The 26,962-nt window shown below is 39.8% G+C and overlaps 1 protein-coding gene and 3 pseudogenes across 1 annotated transcript; 1 reads left to right on the top strand and 3 right to left on the bottom strand.

The window, feature by feature from the left end:
- Positions 1-9,243: 9,243 nt before the first annotated feature.
- On the bottom strand, positions 9,244-10,364 carry LOC115685873 (G-type lectin S-receptor-like serine/threonine-protein kinase SD2-5; annotated as a pseudogene).
- Positions 10,365-10,619: 255 nt separating this feature from the next.
- LOC115685861 (G-type lectin S-receptor-like serine/threonine-protein kinase At5g35370) lies at positions 10,620-12,434 on the bottom strand (annotated as a pseudogene).
- Positions 12,435-16,953: 4,519 nt separating this feature from the next.
- LOC115685787 (G-type lectin S-receptor-like serine/threonine-protein kinase SD2-5) lies at positions 16,954-19,497 on the bottom strand (annotated as a pseudogene).
- A 4,072-nt stretch (positions 19,498-23,569) lies between these two features.
- LOC115685763 (protein trichome birefringence-like 43) lies at positions 23,570-26,473 on the top strand. The gene is made up of 5 exons (XM_030610875.2): positions 23,570-24,018; positions 24,404-24,575; positions 24,667-24,842; positions 25,793-25,951; positions 26,120-26,473. The coding sequence occupies exons 1-5, from the start codon at positions 23,735-23,737 to the stop codon at positions 26,424-26,426; spliced, it is 1,098 nt and encodes a 365-aa protein (XP_030466735.2). The 5' UTR covers positions 23,570-23,734; the 3' UTR covers positions 26,427-26,473.
- The last annotated feature ends 489 nt before the right edge of the window (positions 26,474-26,962 follow it).

The following is a 26,962-nucleotide window of genomic DNA, read 5'->3' as shown; positions in this document are numbered from 1 at the left end:
AGAGATTCAATGGGTTGAAGGTTCATGAAATCTGAAGCGTAACGCTCATGGGAACAGAAAAGAAGTGTGAGTCAAATTTTGAGGAATTGGGTTGGTTGGACTTGGAATATGGGAGATGTCGTGTTTCTGGGTTTGTGCTGTTGCTTTTCAAAGTCAAAAGGCAAAACGGCTTTGGACCCCACCAATGTTTTGTTGCTTCCTTGAATTATGGGATTTTAGTTCCTAAAATGAAAGTGAGCACGTGGAGTGAACGACAGCACAACGCTCAAGAAAGCAGAACACTGGCCATTGGTCATCGACACTTGAGGACCATCTCTGTCTCCAGTATTTATTTAACGTAATAGATCAACGGCAAACTAAGTAGCATCGACACCATCACACAACACGCGACACGACACGTCGACACGTCATTTCTCAAAAAATATAGAATTTCGACACATTAGGACACGTTGTATATTAAATATATATTTTTATATATACATCATAAATTATCATTTTTATGATTATTTCAACAAAATAATCTGATTCAAATCCACAAATTAATTTTAAAAAAAAGAGTATCGGACGAGTGTCAGTGTCCGACATGTCCAACACGACATGGAGGCCCCCCGGAGTGTCCGTGCTTCCTAAATGGTTATTAATAAAAGTGGCTTTTTTATGAACTACGGAGAATTCTTCCGGATATTAAAGAAGAAGATGCATTTTTTACACAGGAACCATGTCTAAATATTCATCCTGCAAACTTTAATTAGATTATAAAATCCTATCTACTTGCGCAGCAACTAATTATTTTCCTCCTTTCTTTCCTCCCTTTGCTTGGTAGAACACAAAATAGGTGAGTCGACGCCGCACCCTCATTGAAGAAGTTGATAGACAACTTCCTTGAGAGCAATTGTAACAGCCCGAATTTCGATGTAATTTCCGGGATCAATGAAACTGATATTATTTCGCATTTCATTTTAGTAAGTCTCACCCAGAGCTGATCACTCTTGGGATACTAACCAATAGAGTATGGCTAACTAGAAGATGGTACGTGGACCGGGGACCCTATCGCGAAAGGGATACCGATCACGAGAGACTCTGAGGAAATATTTTGGGCCAACGTGAGCCGATCTTAGGAAAGGTAACGGATTTGGTTTGGCCAAGGCCAACGATGTACGATTGGGACGCAGGTGATTCTGCAAGACCAAAAGTGCACGTGGTCAACCATCCGAACTTGAACCTAATGATTGTGACCTCTGAACTAATGATAATTTCTCATTCTCTCAATGATCGAGACCATCACGATACGAATAGCCTTAGGTCGATACGCGTAACCTCTAAACAGCCACCCGTTAGTGAGAGACTCTGAAATTGAAAGTTTAGCGGGTTTTGTTCACGGAATTGGGCCCGGATTTCGGTATCGATTTTCAAAGGCTTAAGAGACTATTTTTGGGAATCTGACGTCATATTACGCTGGCCACTCACATGAGGAGTTAGTACGAGTAAAAATTGGAATTTCGGTCCGGGGGTGAAAAATTACGATTTTGCCCCCGGGATGTCAGCGTCGCTTTTCGAGGCCAAATGAGGTTATTTTTCGTGGCCGACGCCATTTTTGGGTGGCCACGCATACCAGGAGTCGTTTTGGACAACAATTGGAATTTCAACAAAAATTGGAAAAATAATATTATTTTATTCCCGAAACTTTGACGTGGATTTTCGAGGGCTTACGCGATGAATTTCGCGATTCCGATGTCATATTATGTTGGCCACGCATATATGGAACGCGTATGTGCGAAAATTGGAATTTCGGTTCGGGATCGAAAAATTACGAAAATGCCCCTAGGCCATTTTTGATTAATTCCGAAAATTGGATTTAATTTTGGGATTAACCAAGGTGAGTTAAGGCTAAACCAGGTCTGGTCAACCATGGTTAGGGACAAAAGACCATTTCACCCCTAAATTATTGGATTTGATCAAATTTTGTCCATTGAATCAAGGGCAAAAGTGTCCAAAGGGCTTAGATAATGACACTTGGACTCCACTTAGACCATCTTTGACCCAATTGACCAGAAATCTCTCTCTTTCTCACGCATTTCCCTGATCTGCCGAGCCCATTCTCCTCATTTCTCTTCTTCCTCACCGTTTCTGGTTTTTGCCGTGCACTTTCTGCGAATTCTGGTACTGTTCACGCCGGAACAAGACATGCCGGTGAGCGTCCCCGCCGAGCCAAAGACCACCAAGAGATAGTTTCACCCAAGAGCAGCCACCACATGCCTAGCTATACTCCAAAAACAGCTCTCTCTCTCTCTCTCTCTCTCTCTCTCTCTCTCTCTCTCTCTCTTCTTTCTCTTTCTCATTTTTCTGTTTTACAAACAGTACCGCCGGAGCTTCGCCGGAGCTCCGATCGACGCTCCGCCGACACCCGTGCCTCCAAAGACGTCCATACGTCGCCGTTCAGCCCCGTCCCGCATGCAGACCGTACGCACGCTCACGTCCGTACGGTTGCTTCATCCGCACTGCACGGCCGTCGCGGCCACCGTTCCCAGCCGTCCGTACAGTGTGTCCGTACGGGGTGGTACTGTTCACGCCGTCCGTACAGGGGGTACTGTTCACCCCGTCCGGACACCGCGCCGCCGTCCGTCGGGAATTCCGCCGCCGGTTTCACTGTCCATCAGTGATCGGCCGCCATTCCCCGTCGTCGTGACCCTTGTTTTGGTGAGTAAAATTCCTAAACCCAGATTAGGACTGATAGTGCGTTTTTCCTGGACTGGTTTAGGTATTATCGGTGCATTTTTGACTGGCTTAGATAATAGCAGTGTGTATTTGAGACTGGGTTGAGGACCGATTAGTAGAATTTATTATCGGAAAAATTTAGTGGATTAATGAGAATCGTTGGGGAGGATAATAGGGTTTAATGACCAATTTAGGAGTTCATAGGTGAAATTGCCGGGTATGCCCGGGTTGTCTGAATTATATTGGTGCTCGTGGTTCATTGCATTGCATAATATGGACACGCATTGCGTATGCCAAGAGTGAGGCATGTGATGAAAATTGTGCGAGAATGCGTGTCTGCCATGAGCATGTGATCACCTAAAATACCCTGAAGCGTTATACACTGGGTTCAGATAATAATGAGCTGTGTGATCACCTAAGGACCTTCGGGTCGATACCGTCCTCATACACTTTGAAGCAGGACGATGCCCGGTACGTCCGGAAGGCGACCATCCTCATGCACTTTGAAGCAGGCTCTGGTTCGCAAGGAGAACAGTGTTGCGCCTCATGCACTTTGGAAGCAGGCTAGAGACACTGGGCCAGATCGGATGCTGCGCCTCATGCACTTTGAAGCAGGCTAGACGCACCGGGCCGTGAAAAATTGATGACTCGAGTCGTAATAATAATTAATTGGGCAAGTGCGCCAGTGTGGGCCAGTGGGCCAAAGAAATGTGCATGATATGTCAATGACATTTGCATGCATAAACATGCATTGAATGGCATGCGAGTGTGTGAGACTCGGTGTATGAGCATGTGATTGGCGTACGTGTGATAATGTGTGCCACGTATGTCCCGTGATTATTACATATTGAACTATCTAACCTCAAGTAGGTCGTAGAATTGTATGATTATGGTTGTGTTATGATTTTAAATGTTTGTTTCCGGTCGTGAGATTGCATGCTAGCCTAGCCTAGGTTTAGGGGTTGAACTCATTGAGATTCGTCTCACGGTTGTGTAAACCGAAACATTTCAGACCCCCAGCCGTAGAATGTCGAGGGCATCACCTCTTTTTGGGAATACCGTCTTTTATCCAGCAGTCGTCGAGCATGCACCTCGGTGGGAATGGAGCAGAACGGAGAAGTGACTGTTTGGGTTATCCCCAGCTGTTGGTGTTTCCTTTTTGGTTGTCGTGAACACTGTAAAAAGAGTTTTAAAATAGTAATATAAGTATGTACATATTTTCTGCGTTGATTGATTGTTTATTGGACGGCTATCATTGGCTCATATTGTAATTGTCTGGGTTTGTTGATTTTATGCTTCCGCTTGTGCTTGATCTCTGTTGGGTGTGGGTCAGCGGCGCTTCCTGGGACGTCGCAGCCAACTTATCGACCGAAGGTGGGATGCTCCCGCTTCGTGGGGTACGGGGCGTGACAGCAATACTCGCATGTGCTCTTTAGACTGAGCACAAGCATCAAGCTGCATGATTCTTGCAATGCTAACAGGATAAAGCTTGCATAAAACTGTGCATAAGCAAGTTAACTTCGTACAGAAAATGAACTAAGTTGATTCTTTGCTCGATCACGTCATTTGTATGCTGCATGTGAGCTTTTACTGAACTAATTAAACAGAAATCTGACTACAGAGCCCAAATTCGTTAACTACAACTTTCAAAAACTTTTGAGTAAACATTTTTCTATAAATCAATCACGTATACACTTTGGTGACAAAGAGGTAGTGTCATGCCGCAGAGTTCATGGCAGAAGTACTAAGCAATTAGGTAAAGAATCAAAAAGTGGAACTCTCACTCTCTAGATAAGTCCACTTGCCTGCTCGGCATTACCAATTGCACCATAAGGAGAAATGAAACTCACACTAGTTTCATTTCTCGCATTGGACCAGAAAGAACTGACGGTGAAAAGGCATCGGTAGCGCCGAAATCAATATTCCCTCGATACACTCTTTGAGTTTCTTTGACTGATGGTAGAGCAGAGAAGTTATAATCCAGATCAAATTGGATTTCCGTAGCACCATCCACTCCCTTGATGACTGTTGACACGGCAGGCCTCTGTGTGAAATCAACCTTGCAAACACCATGCTGCCATACTTATCATGTTCGCAGCCTGTTGTCCGTTTAGTTTCCTATATTTTACTTGCTTAAAATAGCTCGTCCCCACACTGGAAGCCGGACAACTACATTGATACCACACACAAGCCATGGGGTAAGCGGCAGGATTCCCATAAGAAGATCCGCCACTTCTTCCCACCCGGCTCTTCATTGATACACTCAAACGCCCGTTGGAGCCTAACTTCATGTACTACGCCGAAGATGCTTTGGTAATTAAAACCAAACTTGCGTTCCTCACCGAATTTACGAACGAATCCAAGCGAGCTGTCGGGGAATGGGATGGAGTGATTGACCGTTGCGTCGAGCACCCACTTCGTATCGACCTTCTGCGGTCGGATAATCGCGGGGTGGGGCATAAACTGAGCTCGAGAAATGCGAGAGAAGAACAGAGGAAGAAGAATGGAGGGACAGAGCAGAGGGTGTAGAGTGCGAAAAGGGCCTGCAACGAGAAATTCGGGAAGAAGAAGAAGAAGAAGAAGAAAGATTGAAGCGTGGGAGTGCAATGAATTCCATTGGATCCATGAACGAGGGAGTCGAGTTCAGAATGTTCAATAATCGCTTTTTCTCTTGATGCTTGCTTGTCTCAGAAAACAGGACACGTCAAAAACGAACAGAAAATGTTTCTTTTACTTTTGGGGCCGACATTATACTGATTTTCCTTTCAAAGTACACTCTTTGCTAAACTTCTACTTTTATTTTTATTTTTTTTGACAAAATTTAAGCTTACAGAATCTAATTTTAATTGACACGGAAAAAATTACATCTTTCAAAATAAACGCTTTGCTAAACTTATTGAAAATATGAAATGTAGTCAATAACTTTTTGAAAACATCGACTTTTAAATCTATATGTACGGTGTTCGCGTTTTTCCAAATTATAAAATGTATATTGCTTTTTGGTATTTGGCCAGGGAATAACATTACAAGTTTTCGTGCTTTTTCTTGTATTTTCTTGTCCTTTTTGTTGTCATAGATTTCTTCCCGAAAAGCAAGGATTATTGGGCCCGAAAAGCAAGGATTTGGACTTGGTCTGGGTGTCCCCGCACGCGAAGCTGGACCGTACCTGGTAGAATATACATAGTGCGCTTGCTGTACGATTTTTAACTGGATATATAATATTAAGTTACGACAAAATATAATTATTAATGATAACAGAACCGGTTGATAATGCATGCAGCGTAATATTTAAATTTTGAAATCAGAACGAGCATAGGAAGAACACGATGATTACCCCGAAAAAAATGGAAGAACAGGATAGGGTATCATCAATATTAGAAAAAGCAAAAAAAAGAAAGTCGCTACCTATCAAAAGATTACGCCATTTTGAAGTCAACTTTCAGTTAGATGCAAGAAAAACGGAAAAGTTGCACATGCAGTCTTAAATTTTGTGCATGGAATGCAATCAAGTCCTAATCTTTTAATTGATTCAATAAGGTTGTAAACCTTCTTTTAAACGTGCAATCAAGTCATTTTGATAAACAGTACCAGAATTGCCTGCTGTCACTTAAAATGTAGTTATGTGGTATTCTTAAACTGCAGTTTTCAACATAATTTGAGAGCATAATTGAATTTTTCAGTAAAGATGGAAGATATAATTGAATCAATTGAAAAGTTGAGGACTCGACTGCACTTTTTGATTAAAAAAAAAATTGATCGAACTAATTGAAAGGTTTAAGACTCATTTTTATTCTATACATGAGGGTTAGGATTTGTGGTGCAATTTTTCCTGGACAGCACAGCTTTGGAAGCTGACCATGTTTTGTTGCTTCTCTGCAATATCGGGCTAGAGTTATTAAGTGAAGTGAGCATAGCAAGGTGGAAAAATAACAAGACAACGCACAAGTGAGTGGATCATGGGCCATCGTTATCTACTCTGCTTGAGGAGTGTCTCTGAATATATTGCTATTGGCACCTAAATTTTTGCCTAAAAGATCTCTCGTGCATTTATGAAAATTAGGGATCGAATTCTTCGATAGCTATAGAATTTGACCCTTGAACAAAATTATCAATTGTAGCATAGTCTTGCATTCGAATTATTTACCACATTTCTTTGCATTTGGACACTAGAGACATTTTCATTTAGGAATAGCATGTCCACATTGAATGAAACATAGGCCTGTTTGCAAATTGTATTCAAATTGGTCCGACGTGTAAAATGAGCTTGAATTTAGAAGAGCAATCTAAGCTCATTTGAAATTCCAAATCAAGTACACTCGAGCCTGGCCTTCATGAGAATTTCGGCTACTTCCTCTTCCTTTCTTGCTTGGCCGAAAATTGTAATGCGTGTGATGCCTGTGATGTTTTCAACGAGGAAAGTAAATAACACAAGGAAAGGAATTTCGGCTAGTACAGAATAAGAAAGACAGAAAATTATTACATCTCTTGAAACCCTAACATAAGGGTTGTACAAAAATCAATGTACTTGCCCGTATATTTGACCATGTACGCAATGAGGGCTTATGTTCTCTGAACATACATGCATGGCAACGTGGATATTGGGTCTAGCTTGAAGTCGGATTCTTGTGAGTGTGGAGGCAGGAAGAAACAAAAGAAAGAAGATTGAAAGGAAAAGGAAACATCTTTAGAAAAGAAACCCATTGATTCTGTGGCATCTCTATAAATTTCTTTGGCAATTAAAAGAGGAGATTCGGCGCGCACACGCAAGACAAGAACGCGACAGAACGTGAGAGAGTTCGAGGTGGGCGGGAGGTTCGCGGAACTTTGGCCCTAGTCTTGTACCGAGAAAGTCGATATCTGACGACAGTGTCAAACCAGTGATTTGCTAGAGAAATGAGCAATCTTTCTTTCTCTGTTTGTTTCCCCGGCATCCAATCTGCTTGCATTAGATTAGATGCTTCAAATCAAACTACCATTATGGGATATTAGTTCATAAAACGTAAATAGTCGTCAAGTTCGAGAAGACCACTCGTAAGAAGCTACTCCGAAAGTAGGACAGATTAGGACTTGCACGATATTAAAAAACTTATGTTAATATATTACTGTCTGTCGGCATGTTTTTCACACAACGGACGACAACTATATCCTTTTTTTTTTCTTGCTATGTAAAGTTTTACCTGGCGATTGAAAGTCTGCATAAGGTTCGCACCATCCGAAAGAGCTAAACGCAAGTTTAAGCGTAGAACAATGACAAAATCAAAGTCTCCTTCAGCAGTACTAAAAATTGATTACCCCTTTTGTAGTTTGTACTCTACTTGGTGTTTGTTTCCTTGCCCTTTCTTTTCAAATTAAAGTTACAACTAGTCTCTTATTTCTGTCAAGATTGATTTGATATCTTTTAGACTTTAGCAGACTGTACATCACATAGCCAGCTGCCGATTGGTTAGAAGTTAGATCTCATAACAACACATATCAAATTCTAAGAAACTTTTTCCAAAAAAAGAAAAAAGAAAAAAAAAACAACTTGATTACCCATCCAAGTGACTGCATACAGATCTAACGAAGACATTGTATCATTTCTGCTGTTAGCAAAGTCGAATAGTAAAATCGGTGAAATTTCTGTATCTCATTGTTTGTTCTGTATTTATAACGTAGCATGAAGTTAGAAATTGTATTTCTACTTTTGGAATCTTCTAAAAAATACTCACTACCTATCAACAGATTATGCTCGGGATATCAAAATTGATATGAAGAAACGAGGCCAAGAGAAAGAGTTGATTCCTCCGAGTCAAGAACTACGACGATAAAGAGGAATAAAAGTCCAGGTAGTTGAGAATAATAAGTGTCATTAATAGATCAAATAGTTAAATCTTGAGTGCCCAATCATATCAGTTCTTTGCTTTTGGCAGACACATGCCTCGGAAAGATCACAATGGTTCGTTAAGAAGTTGGTAGTCAAGATGGCTAACCGAGTATATAAGTAGTCACGTACGGGAAAATATCAGAACTATACCAATGATAAGCTTCTCCAGTTTCCTTTATCAGTTTTGATAATGAATTCGCAGAACAGACTATGTAGCTGATTAACCTCCAAATGAAAAAGACATGGAAAGAAGAATCGTTGAATCGGCAGGTATAGAAACAAAAGAGCAAATCAGGTTTGGATAAAAGAAATAGTAAAGCTACTGAAAGACATTATCAAAAACTGTCTAGTCTAAGCAGTTTTTTTACACAAATAGCTCAACCGGTTCCCCCTTTTCCTAGATAGATTCAGACACTATGCTCGCCATGAAACTGGGTTAAAATATCAGCAACATATCTCCATCACTCTCCAGCTAAAACTTGCAAGCAGAGTATCAAAAAGAAAATTAAGTTGTAGTTACTCATTCCCAAAATTCCATTTTGGTGACCAGCGGAATATTCCTACTACTAACTAACACAATAAACTTGAGCACGACTGGACAATGCATAAGCAATAAAACCTAAATGCTTTGCCAGTAAAAATGAAAATTGATATCATGCCACGGATTTTCTTTGGGCCAGAAAAAAAAAAATGACATATTGGAACATTCAAACTCTGAAAATTCAATTGCCTACCCAATTTTACCACTTGATATATAGAGAACAAAAACTTCTTACTAGTTTGCAGCGTCATCGTGGACCGGTTAGAACTTAGGGTAATAATGCCGTGGTAGCACTAAATTCGATGTCCATTTGACAGAGTTTTGCTGCTCCATATGTGGAAGGTTGAGCAGAGAAGTTGAAATCCAGGTCATCTTGAACTTCCATATTGCCCTTTTACACCTTGATGACCATCGACATGGAAGGCCTCTTTGTATAGTCTCCTTGCAAGCACCATGCAGCAATTCTCATCACATTCACCACCTGTGGCCCATTTAGTTGCATATCGTCACTATGATTATCCACAATGTCCAACAATCGTTCCTCTTCTGCCTTTCTCTTAAAAAGGCTTAGCAAATGCATGTCTTTTTCATCTAGAGAGCAATCGAAGATTTTTCTCCCACGGACTATCTCCAAGATTACCACACCAAAGTTGAACATGTCAACCTTTCAGTAATTGCTGCACTCAACCACTCGAGGGCCAAATAACCAGGAGTTCGTCTCATGGTTGTGACAACTTTGCTTTGGTCCCTATCGATCAACTTGGACAACCCAAAATCAGTGACCTTGGCATTGAAATTCCCATCCAAGAGGATATTTTGGGGTTTAATGTCCAAGTGAACTATCTTTTGTCTGCAATCTTCATGAAGATAACTTAGTCCTTTTGCCATATCGAGAATGATCTCCTTTCTTTGTTGCCAGTCAAGAATACATTCATTGGATTTGTGAAAGATCCATCTATCTAGAGAGCCATTTGGCATGTGCTCATAGATAAGGAGCCGGTGGAATTTCTCTACACAAAATCCCATGAGTCTTACCAAGTTAACATGATGGATGCTACCGACAGTCTCAACTTCGGCTGTAAAGGATTTATTGACCTACCCAAAACCATCGAGGCGCTTTACTGCAATATTTGTGCTGTCAATTAGAGTACCTTCGAAAACAGAACCAAAACCACCTTCGCCAAGCTTTTTACTAAAGTCATCTGGAATGGCTTTCATATCATTGTACATGTATCTTGTGGGCATTCCAGGTACTTGATCAAGATAATCCTCCTCTGCTTCTGCTTCATTATCATCTCTCTTCCGAACAAACAAAACTATGAGTACGATAAGAATCATCATGGCAAGGAGAGCTCCAAGGTTCGACCCAAGTATTATAGGGAGATGGTTGCTCCTTCAATTATCAACCGAAGTTTTAGGAGCTTCATTGGCCACATTTTGTACTTTAAGGTAAGTAGTATAATCATATGTATTCACGTCAATTTTCATTAGTAAAAACACCTAAGTTAGTAAGTAACAATTGCCACTATTAGGATTCGATCCATATAGGAATATAGCCGCTTTGCATGAACAGTTCTTTGCACAGGCCTCCTTACAACTCAAAGCATCTACATTATGGAGATCTATAGTGAAAGTGAAGTACTTGACATCTTTGAACTCCAGGAGACTTTGATATTGTGAAGCCCCACAAGACAAAGGAACAATCTCTGAACACCCAAGATCAGGCTGCCAATCATCTACTTCCTTGAAATAGTTCGTTTGCCCACTTGAAGCCGAACAGCTACATTGCCCATTGAAGCAAAGTCCAAATTGTCCACACATTGTCGGATAACCACACTCCCCAATAGTCTCTGTCAAAAGATCAGCCACTTCTTTCCACCCAGATACCCACTCATGTACTCTCAAATGCCCATCCGAGCCCAACTTCATGTATTGTGCAGAAGATGCTGGAGGGACTGAAATCAAAGTCAGATTCTGGATAGAATTTGAGAAATAAGCCAAGCTTCCATTTACAAACTCAACATATGCAAACTTGATACTTGCATTCGGACTAACAATAGCATTCTTGTAATAGATCTAAGGAGGACTAGTCCCCATTCGAGTAGATAAATCACCGCTATTCATGGAAAGCACGATCGTCCCAACTAATGTCCAATTGGTCTCAGAAACACTCGGCATCAATCTTTGCCCAGCCATCAACTTTTGTCCGAGGACAAGGGAGTCGGTTGGCTGATCAAAAGACTGCCAAACAGTCACATTATTCTTATCAAACAACACAAGGTTCCCCAAAACTGTCAGGTTCAAGCCTACAACAGACTTACCAGAAGTGTTTGTGGACCAAGCCACAGTACCATCAGCATCTGTCAAAACCAAATCGTCTTGGGACGTGAGCTCTAACATCGCACTGATACTTACGGGATTGTTTCAATTGGAAGACCACACTACTTGTGGAAATCCAACACCAGATTCATCAATTACACCATAATGGGTAACTACAACGATGAACACAGCAAAGAGGAAACTGCAGGGGTTACCATAACAGTAGAAGCCGCAGGCGTAGGCAGGGCCATAAGCTTCTTTGCCTCAGAACAGAATTGCCTGGATGGTCCTTCGATCACTATATATCATGTGGGAATCAGCTGCTTCATCATTCGGCCACTGTGTTGAAAGCCTGGTAGTTGGATAACCATAATCTTGAGCTCGAACATCAATAAAGGTTGAGAATTGCAATAGAAAAAATAAGGAATAAGAAAGAAGAAAAGAACAGAGACTACAGAATGAGACCATGGCCTGCAGTGAAAATTTGAGCAGAGAGAAGATTGAAAAAGGAAGGGAGGAGGGAAGAAGATGAAAATGAGAGACCGGAGTGGAGCGTTAGTGTTGTTGCAATATTAACAAATGCGGAAGCTAATCCGAATCTTCCAAATTAAGTCAAATGTGAAATTACCAGAGAAATAACAAGGAACATAAAGGACACCCAATATTCATGTGTATCGGTCCGACATATCGGTACCTACATCCACGGGAAGAGCCAGCAGCAAATAATTCACTAATAAACCTTGGATCGGTCTATACTGGCCCGGAATATCACCTCGACAATCCTTTTGGTCGAAAGTCAGTCCATGATCAAGTTCTTTGGTCGCGCGAATCTAATTTCCCTAATTAGCCTTTCCCTAATGGTTATTATCCCAAAAATTATCAGTTCTAGGCGATATTTACTACAAGTGCATTAATGAAATCATGCATTTCATAGATCCCAAGTGGGTCGAAATTCGGAATGTCGCACACATAACCTTGCAAACAGAAGGAAAGCATTGTCGTAGTCAAGGTAGCGAGACATAAGGTGACACTTATTGTGAAGGGATACATACAGCGGGAGGATATTGACTACAATGATGTGTTCTCTCCTGTGGTAAGACATACTTCTATTAAGTTGTTGCACAAGATATTGAGCTGGAGCAATTAGATGTGAAAACGTTTTTCTTCACAATGAGTTGGAGAAGCGGATTTGGATGAGGTAGCTTGAAGGATTTGCCATTCAGGGTAAAAAAAACCATGCTTTTTTACTAAAGAAATCTGTATATGGGCTAAACAATCTCCTAAGCAGTGGTATAAATGTTTTGATGCTTTCATGGCTAGCTAAGACTCTTCGAAAAGTCAGATGGATAGATGTGTTTACTTTAAGATATTGGAATGTCGGTCTTTGATTTATCTATTGATATATGTTAATGATATTCTTATAATAGTTAAGAATATATCTGATATTGATGTGCTAAAGAGGCACTTGAGTGATAAGTTTGAGATGAAAAATTTAGGTGCTGCAAAGAAAATATTGGTTATGGAGATTTTGCATAATAGGACTGTGGGAGTTTTACATCTGTCTCAAAAGAAATATACTAAGAAGATTGTAACACGTTTTAATATGCAATCAGCGAAATCTATGAGTACACTCTTAGCAAAGTACTTTAAACTTTTTAATAAATTATCACCGCAGACTAAGGAGGAGGAAGAGGAAAAACATATGTCTCGTGTTCCTTATTTTAATGTAGTGAGTAATATTATGTGTGATATGGTATGTACTAGGCTTGATTTTTCATAAGTTGGAAGCGTAGTTAGCCGTTACAGGAATTGTCTTGGTAAAACTCATAAAGAAGCTGTGAAGTGAGTCCTCAAATATTTAAAGCAGACACGAGTGTTGGTATAGTGTACCGGGAGGATAGCAATGATAGTGAGACCATTGGATATATGGATTCTAATCACCACGGTGACTTGGATGAATACATATCTTAGTAATGTACGTGTTTATGCTAACAAGTTGTGCAGTGAGTTGGAATGTGGCTCAGCAAGTCCTTTTTCACTTGATCGCTAACTCATGAGCAAAGCCGCCTTCTCATTCATCTGTTGCTTTGTACAAAGACAAAGCAGTTTTTCATCACCTATCTTCTAGGAAGTGAGCTATTACAAGACCACGTTACCTTATCTTCGACTTAGAGCACGTTACCTTATCTTCAACTTAGATAGAGTACATGGTACTAATTTTTATAGTGAAGGTGGTGATATGGCTAAAAGGTTTACTCTCAAACTTTGGGTTGGAACACAAAAGTGTTGATATATAATGTGATAACCAAAGTACGATATATCTAGCATATAATCCGATTTATCACAAGCGAACGGAACATATCGATATCAGGTAACATTTCATCTGAGATGTCTTAGTGAAGGGTAAGGTTGTTATAAAGAAGATAACAATAGAGAAGAACCCGGCATACGTGATGACTAAGCCCATTTTATTGGCAAAGCTCAAATTCTAATTAAGATCAATTGACGCCCGTAGAGAATGAGCGCCTGCTGAGGTGTTGAGAGAGTAACGTGGATAATGAGTAATATGACTTGGCATCAAACGTCGAGTCAAAGTGGAGAATTATTAAAATCGTGTCTTGAGTTTGAAACGTTTACGGTACTCAATCTGATTTGATGATGTCAATTGATCTGTTAAACCGATTGGACTATTGTCTCCTATATTGCACAGAACAGAGAGAGTCTCTTTTATCCGTAAAAGAAAAGGCTCCCAAAGCTAAAATATTCTAACAGCCACACAAGATAAGGAATGTATATTTTTTGTGGGTCTAGGTCAAAAAGGTTATTGTTGACTGGACTTTTGGGGCACTAGGGTCTCCTCCGGAAAAAGGCCACATTTAAATATGTGTTATTTTGTTTCAAGAGCAAAGGCCACACTGTAGCTCTCGGTGAAAGAGCTGGAGCCGCACAAGTGGAAAAAATTGACTTCCTTCGTGGGAAGAGAACGAGCACTTTTAGCCGCACGAGGGGACGTTCCGAACAACCAACATTGAACATGGGTGCATTTTGTGTTTTGAGCTTTTTACATCCTATTGAGTTATCTATTTTATAAATTCTTTGGGTTTAGATATACTCTTGATGTAGGAAACACTTGTACGTGTAAGTGATTGTAACTATAATTCTCTTATTATTGTAGATTAGTTACTGATAGCTTTTTTCGTGGATGTAGTTATCGATACTCGAATAGAAGCACATAAATCTTTGGTGTCTTTTATTATTTCTCATTTATTTCTCCGGCTCTCTCGCATTGTTTAACTGCAAGATCCGATTTGTTTCCGCATTAATTTTTACAACAACGATCGTTCTGGTTTAGCCGCCTTGCCTATGCCATTGAAGTTGTAGCCAAGTCACCACCAAACTCGATGTTTGCTGTTTACTATTGCATTCGAAGTTGCTGCACAGCAAAACCCAAGGTCAATCATGTGATGAAGGACTTCAAAAAGTTATCAACTTTAGTGAATGCCAATCGCTGTTTTGTATGCTGGACCTTGAGTGTACTTCAAATCTCGTGGAATTGGATCTCCATGGGGTGTAAAATGTGCCCCCGAGTAATTTGCATGTTATGGCAAGTTACAGTTGAATTTAAGCGGGTGCTCTGAACTTCGTCATCTCTCCAATGTGCTAAAATCCAAGAGTCTTGACTTCTCAATCTTGATTATTGCTCAAAACTGCAAAGATTCACTGATATTTGGAATAAAATCAAAGGCTCGCAAGATCTTACTTTTACAGGGACTTCGACTAAGGAACTTCCTGTATTAATAGAAAATCTTGTCACTTTAGAGCCTATATATTTAACCAATTGCAAGGGACTAGCAATCATTCCACTTAGCATTTACATGTCGTAAAATCTTGCCATGCTGAAGCTTCAAGGCTGCTCAAAACTAATCGAGGATTCGGGTAATTCTCATACGAAGACAGGACTTCCTAAGTCACGGGAATTTGACCTTAGTGGATGCATTCTTTGATGTAGTTTCTATGCCTGTCCGGTTTCTTTGTTAAACTCTATATATAAATTTATATTATGTTTAGGTTAGTTTGACATAGAATCCTACTTTACACTGAATCACATCTAGGTTGATCTTGCCGTACATGCACACAGAGCTTAAATAAATTTCTCAAATAGAAATGCATTTGGCATGTAATTGTAATTCTAACGTTGGTATATATAGCACATTCTTTTTGAAAGAAAATACCAAAAAAAAAAAATTCTAAACTAGTTACCATGAGTAACTGTCATAAAAAAATGAAAATTTTGTATTGGTGTGTTTAATTAAGTAGCGTTGCATGGTATAAAATTACAAAAAGGTAATGTCTTGAAGGCATTTAGATTGAGTTTTGCATCAAGGTTTATGGATTTTCAAAATCATAAATTGATTCGCTTTTCGTTTATTATTGGGATAAGTGCATTCAAAGTCCTAAAACTTATCACAAAAGTGCAATTGAGTCCTAAAATTTTCAAAAAGTGTAAACAAGTTCTAAAACTTGTCACAAAAGTGCACTTGAGTCATAAAACTTTAAAAAGTGCAAACAAGTCCTAAAACTTGTCACGAAAGTAACTGCAAGATCCTAAAACTTGTCACGAAAGACAAACAAGTCCTAAGACGAGCTCCTCGTCTTCCTTGGCCGTAATTGACCCTAAATTAGTAAACAAGTTCCAATCCGTAGTCTTAGGGAGAGTCTCTGCTAAGCGTAAGCGTCACCTCGTGAGGGGGATTATTCGTGTCCTTCACCTCGGGAGGGTTGCGACAAGTACTAATTTAACGTAGTAGATAAGTGGTCGGTTGATGGAAGTGGATCTCTATTTTAAAAGCATGTACACGAATTACACAGATTCTTTTGAGAGATTAGAGAAGAAGATGCATTATTTATACAGGAACCATGACTGAATAGTCACCTTGGAAACGTTAATTACTTTACAAATTCTTGTCCACTTGCACAGCAACTAATTCTTTTGCTCTTTTTTTTCCTCCCTTCGCCTGGTAAAATATAAAACCGGTGAGTTAACCCAGCTTACTCATTAAAAAAAATTGACAGACAACTTCCTTGAGAGCAATCAGTCACATGTATTCTGCTAGCCGAGAAGAAGCCTCAAGCTGCACGATTCTTTCAATGCTACCTAGATACAGCTGGGCATGAGACTGTGCAATAGAAAATGAATGAAGTTGATTCTTTACTCAGTCATGTCATTTGTATGCTGCATTCTAGCTTACATTGAACCAAGTAAACGTAAATCTGACTACAAAGCCCAAATTCATTAACTACAACTTCAAAAAACTTTTCAGTGACAATTCTTCTAAAAATCAATCACGTAAAACACTTCGGTGACAAAGAGGTAGCGTCATACCGCAGAATTCATGGCAAAAGTACAAAGCCAATAGGGAAAGCATCGAAAAGTGGAACTCTCGCTCTCCAGATAGTCCATATGCCTGCTCAGCATTACCAATCGCACCATATGGAGTCACACTAGTTTCATTTGTCACCTTGGACCTGAAAGAACTGACGGTAATAAGGCAGTGGTAGCGCCAAAATCAATACTCCCTTGATACACTCCTTGAGTTTCTTTGACTGAGGGCAGAGCAGAGAAGTTGTAATCCAGATCAAATGGGATTTCTCTAACACCATCCAACACCTTGATGACTAATAACATGGAAGGCCTCTTTGTGAAATCATCTTGCAAGCACCATGCGGCAATCCTTATCATGTTGGCAGCTTGTTGTCCGTTTAGTTGCATATCCTCACTACTCTGGTCAGAATGTCCAACAATCTTTCTTCTTCAGCCTTTCTCTTCAAAAGACTAAGTAAATGTGCATCTTCCCGATCTCAAGAAAAACTGAAAAGTTTTCTCGCGCAAACTATCTTCAAGATTACCACACCGAAGCTGTACACGTCCACCTTTTCAGTAATCACTGCACTCAGCCATTCTGGGGCCAAATAACCAGGAGTTCCTCTCATGGTCGTGACAATCTGGCTTTGGTCCCTATCAATCAACTTAGACAATCCAAAATCAGCAATCTTGGCATTAAAATTCTCATCCAAGAGGATATTTTGGGGTTTAATGTCCAAGTGAACTATTTTCCGTCTGCAATCATGATGGAGATAATTCAGTCCTTTTGCTATGTCAAGAATGACCTTCCTTCTTTGTTGCCAATAAAGAACAGATTCACCGGACTTGCGAAAGATCCATCTATCCAAAGACCCATTTGTCATGTACTCATAAACAAGGAGCCTATGAGATTTCTCTGCACAAAATCCCACTAATCTCATCAAGTTAACATGATGGATGCTACCAATAGTCTCGACTTCGGCTAGAAAGGATTTCTTGACCTGGCCAAAACCATCAAGACTCTTCACTGCAACTTTTGTGCCATCAATCAGTGTTCCTATGAAAACGGACTCAAATCCACCTTGACCAAGCTTTTTACTGAAGTCCTCTGTGATGGCTTTCAAGTCATCATAAGTGAATCTTGTGGGCATTCCGGGTACTTGGTCAAGGTAATCCTCCTCTGCCTCATTGTCATCTCCCTTTTGAACTAACAAAACCATGACTACGATGAGAATCATCATGGCAAAGAGAGCCGCAAGGCTGCACCCAAGTATTACATGGAGATGGTTGCTCCTTCGATTATCAAAAGAATTGTCATTTGAAGTATTAGGAGCTTCACTGACCAGCTTCTGTACTTTAAGATAAGCACTAAAATGATCATAAACATTCTTTTTATTGTTCAGAAGTGAAAACACCTGAGTTAGAAAGTAACAATTGCCGTCTGTGAGATTTGATTCGTATCGGAAAATAGCCGCTTTGCATGAACAGTTCTTTGCGCAAGCCTCCTTACAACTTGAGTCATCTATGTTCTTGAGATATGAAGTGAAAGTGAAGTACGCGACACCTTGGAGCTCCAAAAAACTTTGATATTGTGAAGCCCCACAAGACAATGGAACATTCTCAGAACACACAAGATTAGGCTGCCTATCATCTACTTTCTTGAAATAGCTCGTTCCCCCATTCAAAGCTGGACAAGTACATTCCCCATTGGAGCAAATTCCATCTTGCCCACACACTGTCGGATAACTACAGTCCCCAACAAACTGCGTCAAAAGATCGGCCACTTTTATCCACCCAGATTCAGATACCCACTTATACACTCTCAAATGCCCATCCGAGCCCAGCCAGCTTCATGTATTGTGCAGAAGATGCTCAAGGGACTGGAATAAAGCTCACATGCGTGGTAGAATTTAAGAAGACAGCCAAGCTTCCATTTACAAACTCGACATATGGAGACTCGTTACTTGCATTCAGGTAATCCATATGATAATGGTAATAGATCTGAGGAGGGTTAGTCTCCATCTGAGCATAAAAAACATCGCTATACATGGATAGTGTAATCACACCGTCTATGGTCCAATTTGTCTTGGAAACACTGGGCATCAATCTTTGCCCTGCCATCAACTTTTGTCCAGGGACAAGTGAGTCGGTTGGCTGATCAAAAGACTGCCAAACAGTCACATTATTCTTATCAAACAGCACGACGTTCCCCAAATCCGTCAAGTTCAAGCCTACAACAGATTGACCAGAAGTGTTTGCGGACCAAGCAACAGTACCATCACCATCCTTCAACAACAAATCGCCTTCAGACGTTAACGTTGCACCAATCTTTACAGGATTGTTTCAATTGGCAGACCACACTACTTATGGAATTCCATTATTGAATGAACCATCAAAGTCAACTTGGACGATGAAAACAGCAAAGAGGAAAGTGGTGCAGTTACCATTACAGTAGAAGCCACAGGCGTAGGCAGGGCCATAAGCTTCTTTGTCTCGGAGTAGAATTGACTGAATGGTCGTTCCATCTTCATATGGCATGTTGAAATCAGCTGTTGCGTTATTCGTCCACTGTGTTGAAAGCATGGCAGTTGGATAAACATAATCTTGAGCCTGAGAATCAATAAAGTTTGAGAACAGAAACAGAAAAACAAAGGAAAAAGAAAGAAGAAAAGAACAGAGACTGCAGAATGAGACCATGGCATAAAGTGAAAATTTGAGCGGAGGGAAGATTGAGAAAGGAAGAGAGGAGGGAAGAAGATGAGAATGAGAGATTGAAGTGGAGGATTGAAGGTTTTGAAAAACGGAAGCGTTACATGAGCATCTCGCATTTCATGGGAACAAATGAAAAAATGTGAGTCAAATTTGCAGGGTGGTTGTATTAAGAACGCGGAAGTTATCGTGTTTCTGGATTTATACAGTTGTTTTGTTACGATGTAACCAAAGCAGCTTTGGAGCCCGACCATCTCTTGTTGCTTCTTTTTAATATCGAATATGAGTTATTAAATGAAGTGAGCAGAGCAAGTTGGAAGGAATAACAGGACAATGCTCAAGCGAGTGGATCACTGCCCATTGGTTATCTACAATTGAGGATTATCTCCGAATCCTGTTCTTATTAAACGTAATAGATCAATGGTCGGTTAATAGAAGTGGCTCTCCGTTTCAAATGCATTATTAATACAGGAATCATGGCTATATATTCGTTTTGGAATTGTTAATTAGATTACAAAATCTTGTCTAACTGCACAGCAACAAATTATGTTGCTCTTTTTTCCTCCTTTTGCCTGGCAGAACATAAATTAGGTGAGTTAACCCAGCAGACTCAGTGAAGAGGTTGACGGACAACTTTCTCGAGAACAATCCATGTGCTCTGCTGGCTAAGCATACGCATCAAGCTGCATGATTCTTGCAATGCTAACTGGATATAGCTGAGCACAAAACTGCAAGTAAGCAATTCAACTTTGGTATAGAAAATGAATTGAGGTGATTCTTTCCTCAATCACGTCATTGGTATGTTGCATGTGAGCTTTTACTGAAGTAAGTAAACATAAATCCGACTAGAGAGCCCAAATTCGTTATCTACAACTTTCAAAAACTTTTCAGTGAAAATTCTTCTATAAATCAATCACGTATACACTTTGGTGACAAAGACAAAGTGTCATGCCACAGAGTTCATGGCAAAAGTACAAAGCAATTAGGGAAAGAATAAAAAAGTGGAACTCTTTCTCTCTAGATAAGTCCATTTGCCTGCTTGGTGTTACCAACGTACCCTATGGAGAATTGAAACTCACGCTAGTTTCATTTGTCACCTTGGACCAGAAAGAACTGACGATAATAAGGCAGTGGTAGCGCAAAATTGGTACTCCCTTTATACACTCCTTGAGTTTCTTTGACTGAGGGCAGAGCACAGAAGTTGTTAGCCAGATCAGATTGGATTTCCATAGCACCATACCTTGATGACTGCTGACACTGAAGGCCTGTTTGTGAAATCACTTTTCAAACGCCATGCGGCAATTTCTACCATGTTGGCAGCCCGTTGTCCATTTAGTTACATATCCTCACTACACTGGTCATAAATGTCCAATCATCTTTCTTCTTCAGCCTTTCTCTTCAAAAGACTAAGTAAATGCATAGCTTCTTGATCCACCACAAACTATCTCCAGGATTACCATACAAAACCTGTACACATCCACCTTTTCAGTAATTACAGTACTCAGCCATTTTGGGGCCCACTAACCAGGAGTTCCACTCATGGTAGTGACAATTTGGCTTTAGTCCCTATCAATCAACTTAGACAATTCAAAGTCAGCAACCTTAGCATTAAAATTATCATCCAAGAGGATATTTGGGGACTTAATGTACAAGTGAACTATCTTCTATCTTTTGACCAAAAAAAAAAAGAAACTATCTTCTGTCTGCAATCTTCACAGAGATAATTCAGTCTTTTTGCTATATCAAGAATGATCTTCCTCTTTTGTGGCCAGTTAAGAACAGATTCACTGGACTTGCAAATGATCCATCTATTTAGAGATCCATTTGACATGTACTTATAAACAAGGAGCCTATGAGATTTCTCAGCACAAATCCCCCTAATCTCACCAAGATGACATGATGAATGCTGCTAGTAGTCTCACCTTGATACATTCTTTGAGTTTTTTTGACTGAGGGCAGAGCAGAGAAGTTATAATTTAGATCAAATGGATTTCTCTAACACCATCCAACACCTTGATGACTGTTGACATGGAAGGCCTCTTTGTGAAATCATTTTGCAAGCACCATGCGGCAATCCTTATTATGTTGCCAGCCTGTTGTTCATGTAGTTGCATATCCTTGCTACTCTAGTCAACAATGTCCAACAATCTTCCTTCGTTGGCCTTTCTCTTTAAAAGACTTAATAAACGCATGGAGGGAAAGAGAGAGAGTGTAGAGTGCGAACTTGGCGGGCAAGGAGAAATTGGGGAAGAAGAGGAAGAAGAAGACGAAAAGAGATTGAAGCGTGGGAGTGCAATGAATATGACAGGATCCATGGACAAGGTGGTCAAGTTCGGAAAGTTTAATAATCCTTTTGTCTCTCGATGGTGGCTTGTCGCAGAAACAGGACACTGTCAAAACAGAAAAGAAAATTTTGACCAAAAAATAAAATTATCTTATATTTTTCTGGTTCTTGAACTTTGACTCAATGTGTAATGTAATCCCTGAACTTTTAATTTATTCAATATAGTCCATAAGCTTTAACATAATATACAATGTAGTCCCTAAACTTTTAATGTGTTCAATGTTATTCAATTTAATCCCTAAATTATGTGAAAATATTGAATGTAGTCCTTCCATTAATCCAAGTTCATGAACTACATTGAACATTTTTATATAATTCAGGGACTATATTAAATATATACCAAAAGTCCAGGGACTACATTGAATAAATAAAAGTTCATGAACCACATTGAACATTAGACTAAAGTTCATGGACTATGTTAAACAAATTAAAAATTCATGAATCAAATTGCACATTGGGCCAAAGTTCATAAACTTTTAATGTCATTATCCCTATATTTTTTGGAGCCCACATTATCCTAATTTTCGTTTCTAGTGTATAATTTTGATTGAAAAAAAGCTCACATAACTAAATGATAGAGATATACAAATATACAATTTTCCAGCTACTTCTAGCTTTAATTTTGTTTTACAAAAAAATGCTTTCAGAATCTAAACTTAAGGGACACGGAGAAGACGTAAACCTTTCCAAATACACTTAAACTTCTTGAAAGTATGAGATGTAATCAAAGTATATCTTCTCGAAATTATCGACTTATAAAACCATATGTGATTTATTCGTAATTTTTCAAATTATATAACATCGCATACTTTCCTCTTGGTTTTCTTTTTTTATTTTGAGTTTAAGGTCAGATGGTATTTGAGTCAACTTTCGAACACCTTGACGAGCTCACAAATTCTATAGGCCCAATCCACCACAACCCTTAGCACTCATCAAGTCTTTCTTTTGTCCTTCTCCAATGTTGCGTTGTCTGCCTAAGTCCCAACTTTTTTTCCTTGTTACCCTAATCGATTGCTGTAACTTTTTCGATGTGTGCAATCAAACCTTTCAAATGTGGTGTCTCAACAAAACAGAAAACATAGTTCAGTAGAAAAAAACAACGAAATTGTTGAGGGACATGCCATCATCCTCTTGCCACCCCGATCTTACCGTATGGGAAAAACAACATTTATGCATTGGTTACGCGATTAACTGAACTTCTACTTCTAGTTCCATCAATTTTCGAGTTTTCTAATCAATTTCATGTTACTCTCAATCAAATGTCATTAAATCAAATGGGCCTATTTGGGAGACTCCCTGACCTTGGCCTCGAATGAGGCAAAGTTTCTCCGGCTGAAAAGGTCAAAAAATGTCAAATGTTAATGAATGCTCCGAATATACTGCCGTTTCACACCATATTGCTAATGTCATTAAAACTTTTATTTCAGACTCTATAATCTTCAATCCAATTTCGTCAATGAATAGAACAACTAAACTTTTGGCAGATGGATGACTCACGAACTGTAATTTGGCAGTAAAATCCACAATTAAAGTTTTGGCCGCACATTGAATGAGTTGAAACTGAAAAGGGCTTGAAAATCCAATCTCTTCTTCCTCATAAAACCACAGTTTCTGTCTCTGTTTAACTTCTAGTTTCAGCAATATGTCGTCCTATATAGAAGTGAAATCCAATAAGATCCATCTTGCAACCTTACTGATTGTGAGGAATGTAAATCACTCATCCCTCCATCAATCACCTTTCCAAATTTGATTCGATTCAACCCCCCAAAACATCCACCTTCTCTCTATTTATAGTCCCCCCAATTGTCACTAATCTCTGCTGCTAATCCTCTCACAGTTTCAGACACGTTTTGAGTCCCAACCAACCTATCTCTCTCTGTCATGGGTGTCTTTGGAGGAGCAAAGTTCGTGGTCATTTCTCTACTTGTGATTGACCAAGTGGTTGCAACGTTGGGACATGCTAAGGGAAAGAGGGAAGAAACTGTCGACACCGGTTCCTGCGATGCCTTCACAGGAACGTGGGTCCATGACGGTTCATACCCTCTCTATGACCCATCCCAGTGTCCCTTCCTAGAGAAGCAGTTCGACTGCCTTGAGAATGGCAGGCTCGACAAAGGCTACCTCGAGTACAGATGGAAGCCGGCGGGTGACTGCGACTTGCCGAGGTACGTTCCCTCACTATCTCTCTCCGCGCGTGCTCGATAACACCCCGCTTCAGACCCAACTTGGCTACGACCATATGAATGTTGTTGGTCTTTGAGTTCGTTGTTCTTGTCCGCTGTTAATGATGATCGTGGTTTTGGAGGTGCATAATGGAGATGCTGTTGCAGGGATTAGAACTTCTTCATAACTTAAAAGCAACCTACTTACAATCCAGAAATGTCATGAGGAATAGATAGAATAGGTTTGATAAGGAATCTTGTATCGGGTCTCGACAGATAAGAGAAATACTATCAATCCTCAACGAATCGATTTGATAGCTATAGGTCTACAATTTATGTACCGTAACATATATCTTCTCTCCCGATTATTTAAAGTTGCTTGGTTTAGGTTCGACGGCCGACACTTTTTGTCGAGATTGAGAGGGAAGAGGCTGATGTTTGTGGGGGACTCGTTGAGCTTGAATCAGTGGCAATCCCTCGCTTGCATGGTTCACACCGCGGTGCCCGAGGCCAAGTACACTCTGACAAGAGTTGCTGGGCTTTCGAACTTCTCATTCCCAGTGAGACCTCTTGTCTTGACTTACTCTTTGACTCGGAAAGTCAAGTTAAAGAGATGACATTGATGGTTCATCAATTGTGATACGTGTGCAGGAATACGGAGTGCAGTTGTTGTTCTTCCGAGACCCGTTCCTGGTGGACATAGTGAGCACGAGCACCGGGCGAGCTCTCAGGCTCGACTCTCTCCAGAGCGCCGAGATTTGGGAGGGCGTTGATGTGTTGATATTCAACTCGTGGCACTGGTGGCTTCATGTTGGCAGGAAACAACCGTAAGTGTCCGTCTTAGCAAGCTTTGCATCAACTTAGATTCCAGATCAAGTCAATAGCATTTCAAAGAATATGTAAGACCCACACTGGATCTCACTAGTTAGCACAAGTTCTTTTATGGTTTTTGCACCTTAATTATTTTGGTTTAGAGGCAATCAATGCACGGGTCCAAGCCAGGTTGGGCCTAATTTGGTGCCCATGCCCACCCATAAAAATAATTATATATGCAAGCTCCCGGGCAGGACTTTACAACTAAATTACCTTTACTCATGCCTGTCTGAAAAGAGCCCTGCAGGCCAAGGGGCTTCCAAGCTGAAGATCAGTAGCTGTAACCGACGCATCCTCGATAGACTAAGGCTCCGTTTGTTTTGCAGAAAATGAATGAATTGAAAAATATTTTCCTAAAAATGATCACTTGTTTCGCTTGAAATAATTAGTTAATAAAAAATATTATTTATATCTAAAAATTTCCTTGAACGATGAAAACATTTTTCGTTCATTCATTTTTGTAAGCGATACGAGTGATTATTTTTTGAAAAATATTTTCCAAATCATTTATTTTCGGCGAAACAAATTGAACCTAACTCTATGCAAGACTTTCCGGTTGCAATTACTATGTTACTAGGGAGAAACTTTCCTACGGATTGGTATAGGTTAACATATTTGACTATTTTCATTTTGTAAAGAGTCCGAGGTTCGGTTTTCTCGTCACTAATGTATAATAAAGACAGTGTGGCTTGTGCACGAAGCCATCATACTTGTTTGGATCAGTTGCCAACCTACGTGCTTAAGGATACAAAAGAAATGGAGCATGTAATTCTATTAAGCATACTTGTCCACAAGTTTTGCAATGATAGACATTGACATGAACTTTATTTATATTGCATTTTTTTGGGTTTTGGTGTTTGAAGGTTCTGAGATCTTTTTTGTTTTTTTTTTTGAGGTAATTCAGATGGGATTATATCCAAGAAGGGGATAAGACGTATAAAGACATGAATCGCTTGGTAGCCTACGAGAAAGCATTGAACACTTGGGCCAAATGGGTGGACTCCAGCGTCGACCCATCGAAAACTACAATCTTCTATCAGGGAATTTCCCCCGACCATGCGAAGTACGAAAATCTGTTGATGCAAATTCATTCAATATAAGTATTAATCCATGTTTTCATTTTGTAGTTTACTCTTTGTTTGGTTGGTGGTGTTGTGATTTTGTTGAATATATTGTATACTGTTTTGCTAATCTAACTCTTGATTTATCAAATCTTATTCAAATCAAGCAGTGCAAGCGACTGGGGGGAGCCAAAGGCCAATGCCTGTCTCAACCAGACGCGTCCACTCGCCGTGTCGAGATATCCGGCCGGCCCAAACCCAGCGGAACTGGTGGTGGAGAGAGTGATAAGGTCGATGACATACCCGGTCCATCTACTTAATGTCACGTATCTCTCACAGCTCAGAATAGATGGACACCCATCGATGTATGGCTTGGGAAGACGAAGGATGTTGGATTGCAGCCACTGGTGTCTTCCTGGAGTTCCTGATACCTGGAATGTGTTCCTTTATCAGTCTCTTGTAGCTCATAGCTTTTGAATTAATTTGTACATCGCTAGAATAAATTCAAATTCAGATTTAATTCATCATGGAAATTTGGGATATTAGGGATAGAAAATTCCCTTTTTGTGGCTGGTTTATATTTTTTTAATGTTTTTTTTATATTTGGAGGGGAGAGAGGGGGTGACAAATTTGAATTCATATAAAAACGAAGCTAGATTTATAGAAGTATCAAATAATTTGGCCATATTGCAAGTTGTAATTAAGAAATTAAACATGTGATCAATATTTATATCCTTAGTAGAAATTGTTGTGTCACTCCAAAATCATTAACTATTTTCAACATTTTGCGTTCTTTTGTTTGAGCTAGTTTAATCAAGTTCCGACTCGACATATGGTGTATCTTTTGCAAACTAACGGTTACCAATATTATGAGGGATTAAAAACCAAAATAGGGTTTCCGTTTTTATACTAAGCAAAAGCTGTTAAAGCAATACATCCTAGCAAAATAAGCGATTGAATGTTATGGTACCTGTAGAAATTATTTTAAAAATGAAAAAAAATTTGCAAATTTC

This window comes from Syzygium oleosum, unplaced genomic scaffold (assembly GCF_021117445.2).
Source record: "Syzygium oleosum isolate NSW1041296 unplaced genomic scaffold, Sole_v2.1 Sole_v2.10, whole genome shotgun sequence".
In the NCBI taxonomy this organism is placed as follows: Eukaryota; Viridiplantae; Streptophyta; class Magnoliopsida; order Myrtales; family Myrtaceae; genus Syzygium; species Syzygium oleosum.
The sequence above is the reverse complement of the archived record's forward strand: the minus strand, read 5'-3'. Positions and strand labels throughout refer to the sequence as shown.

Excerpts from the sequence above, each read along its gene's own strand:
- LOC115685763 (XM_030610875.2), top strand. The coding sequence starts at position 23,735 with ATGGGTGTCTTTGGAGGAGCAAAGTTCGTGGTCATTTCTCTACTTGTG. Across the intron at positions 24,019-24,403 it reads GGTGACTGCGACTTGCCGAG|GTTCGACGGCCGACACTTTT; the intron begins GTACGTTCCCTC and ends TGCTTGGTTTAG. Across the intron at positions 24,576-24,666 it reads TTTCGAACTTCTCATTCCCA|GAATACGGAGTGCAGTTGTT; the intron begins GTGAGACCTCTT and ends ATACGTGTGCAG.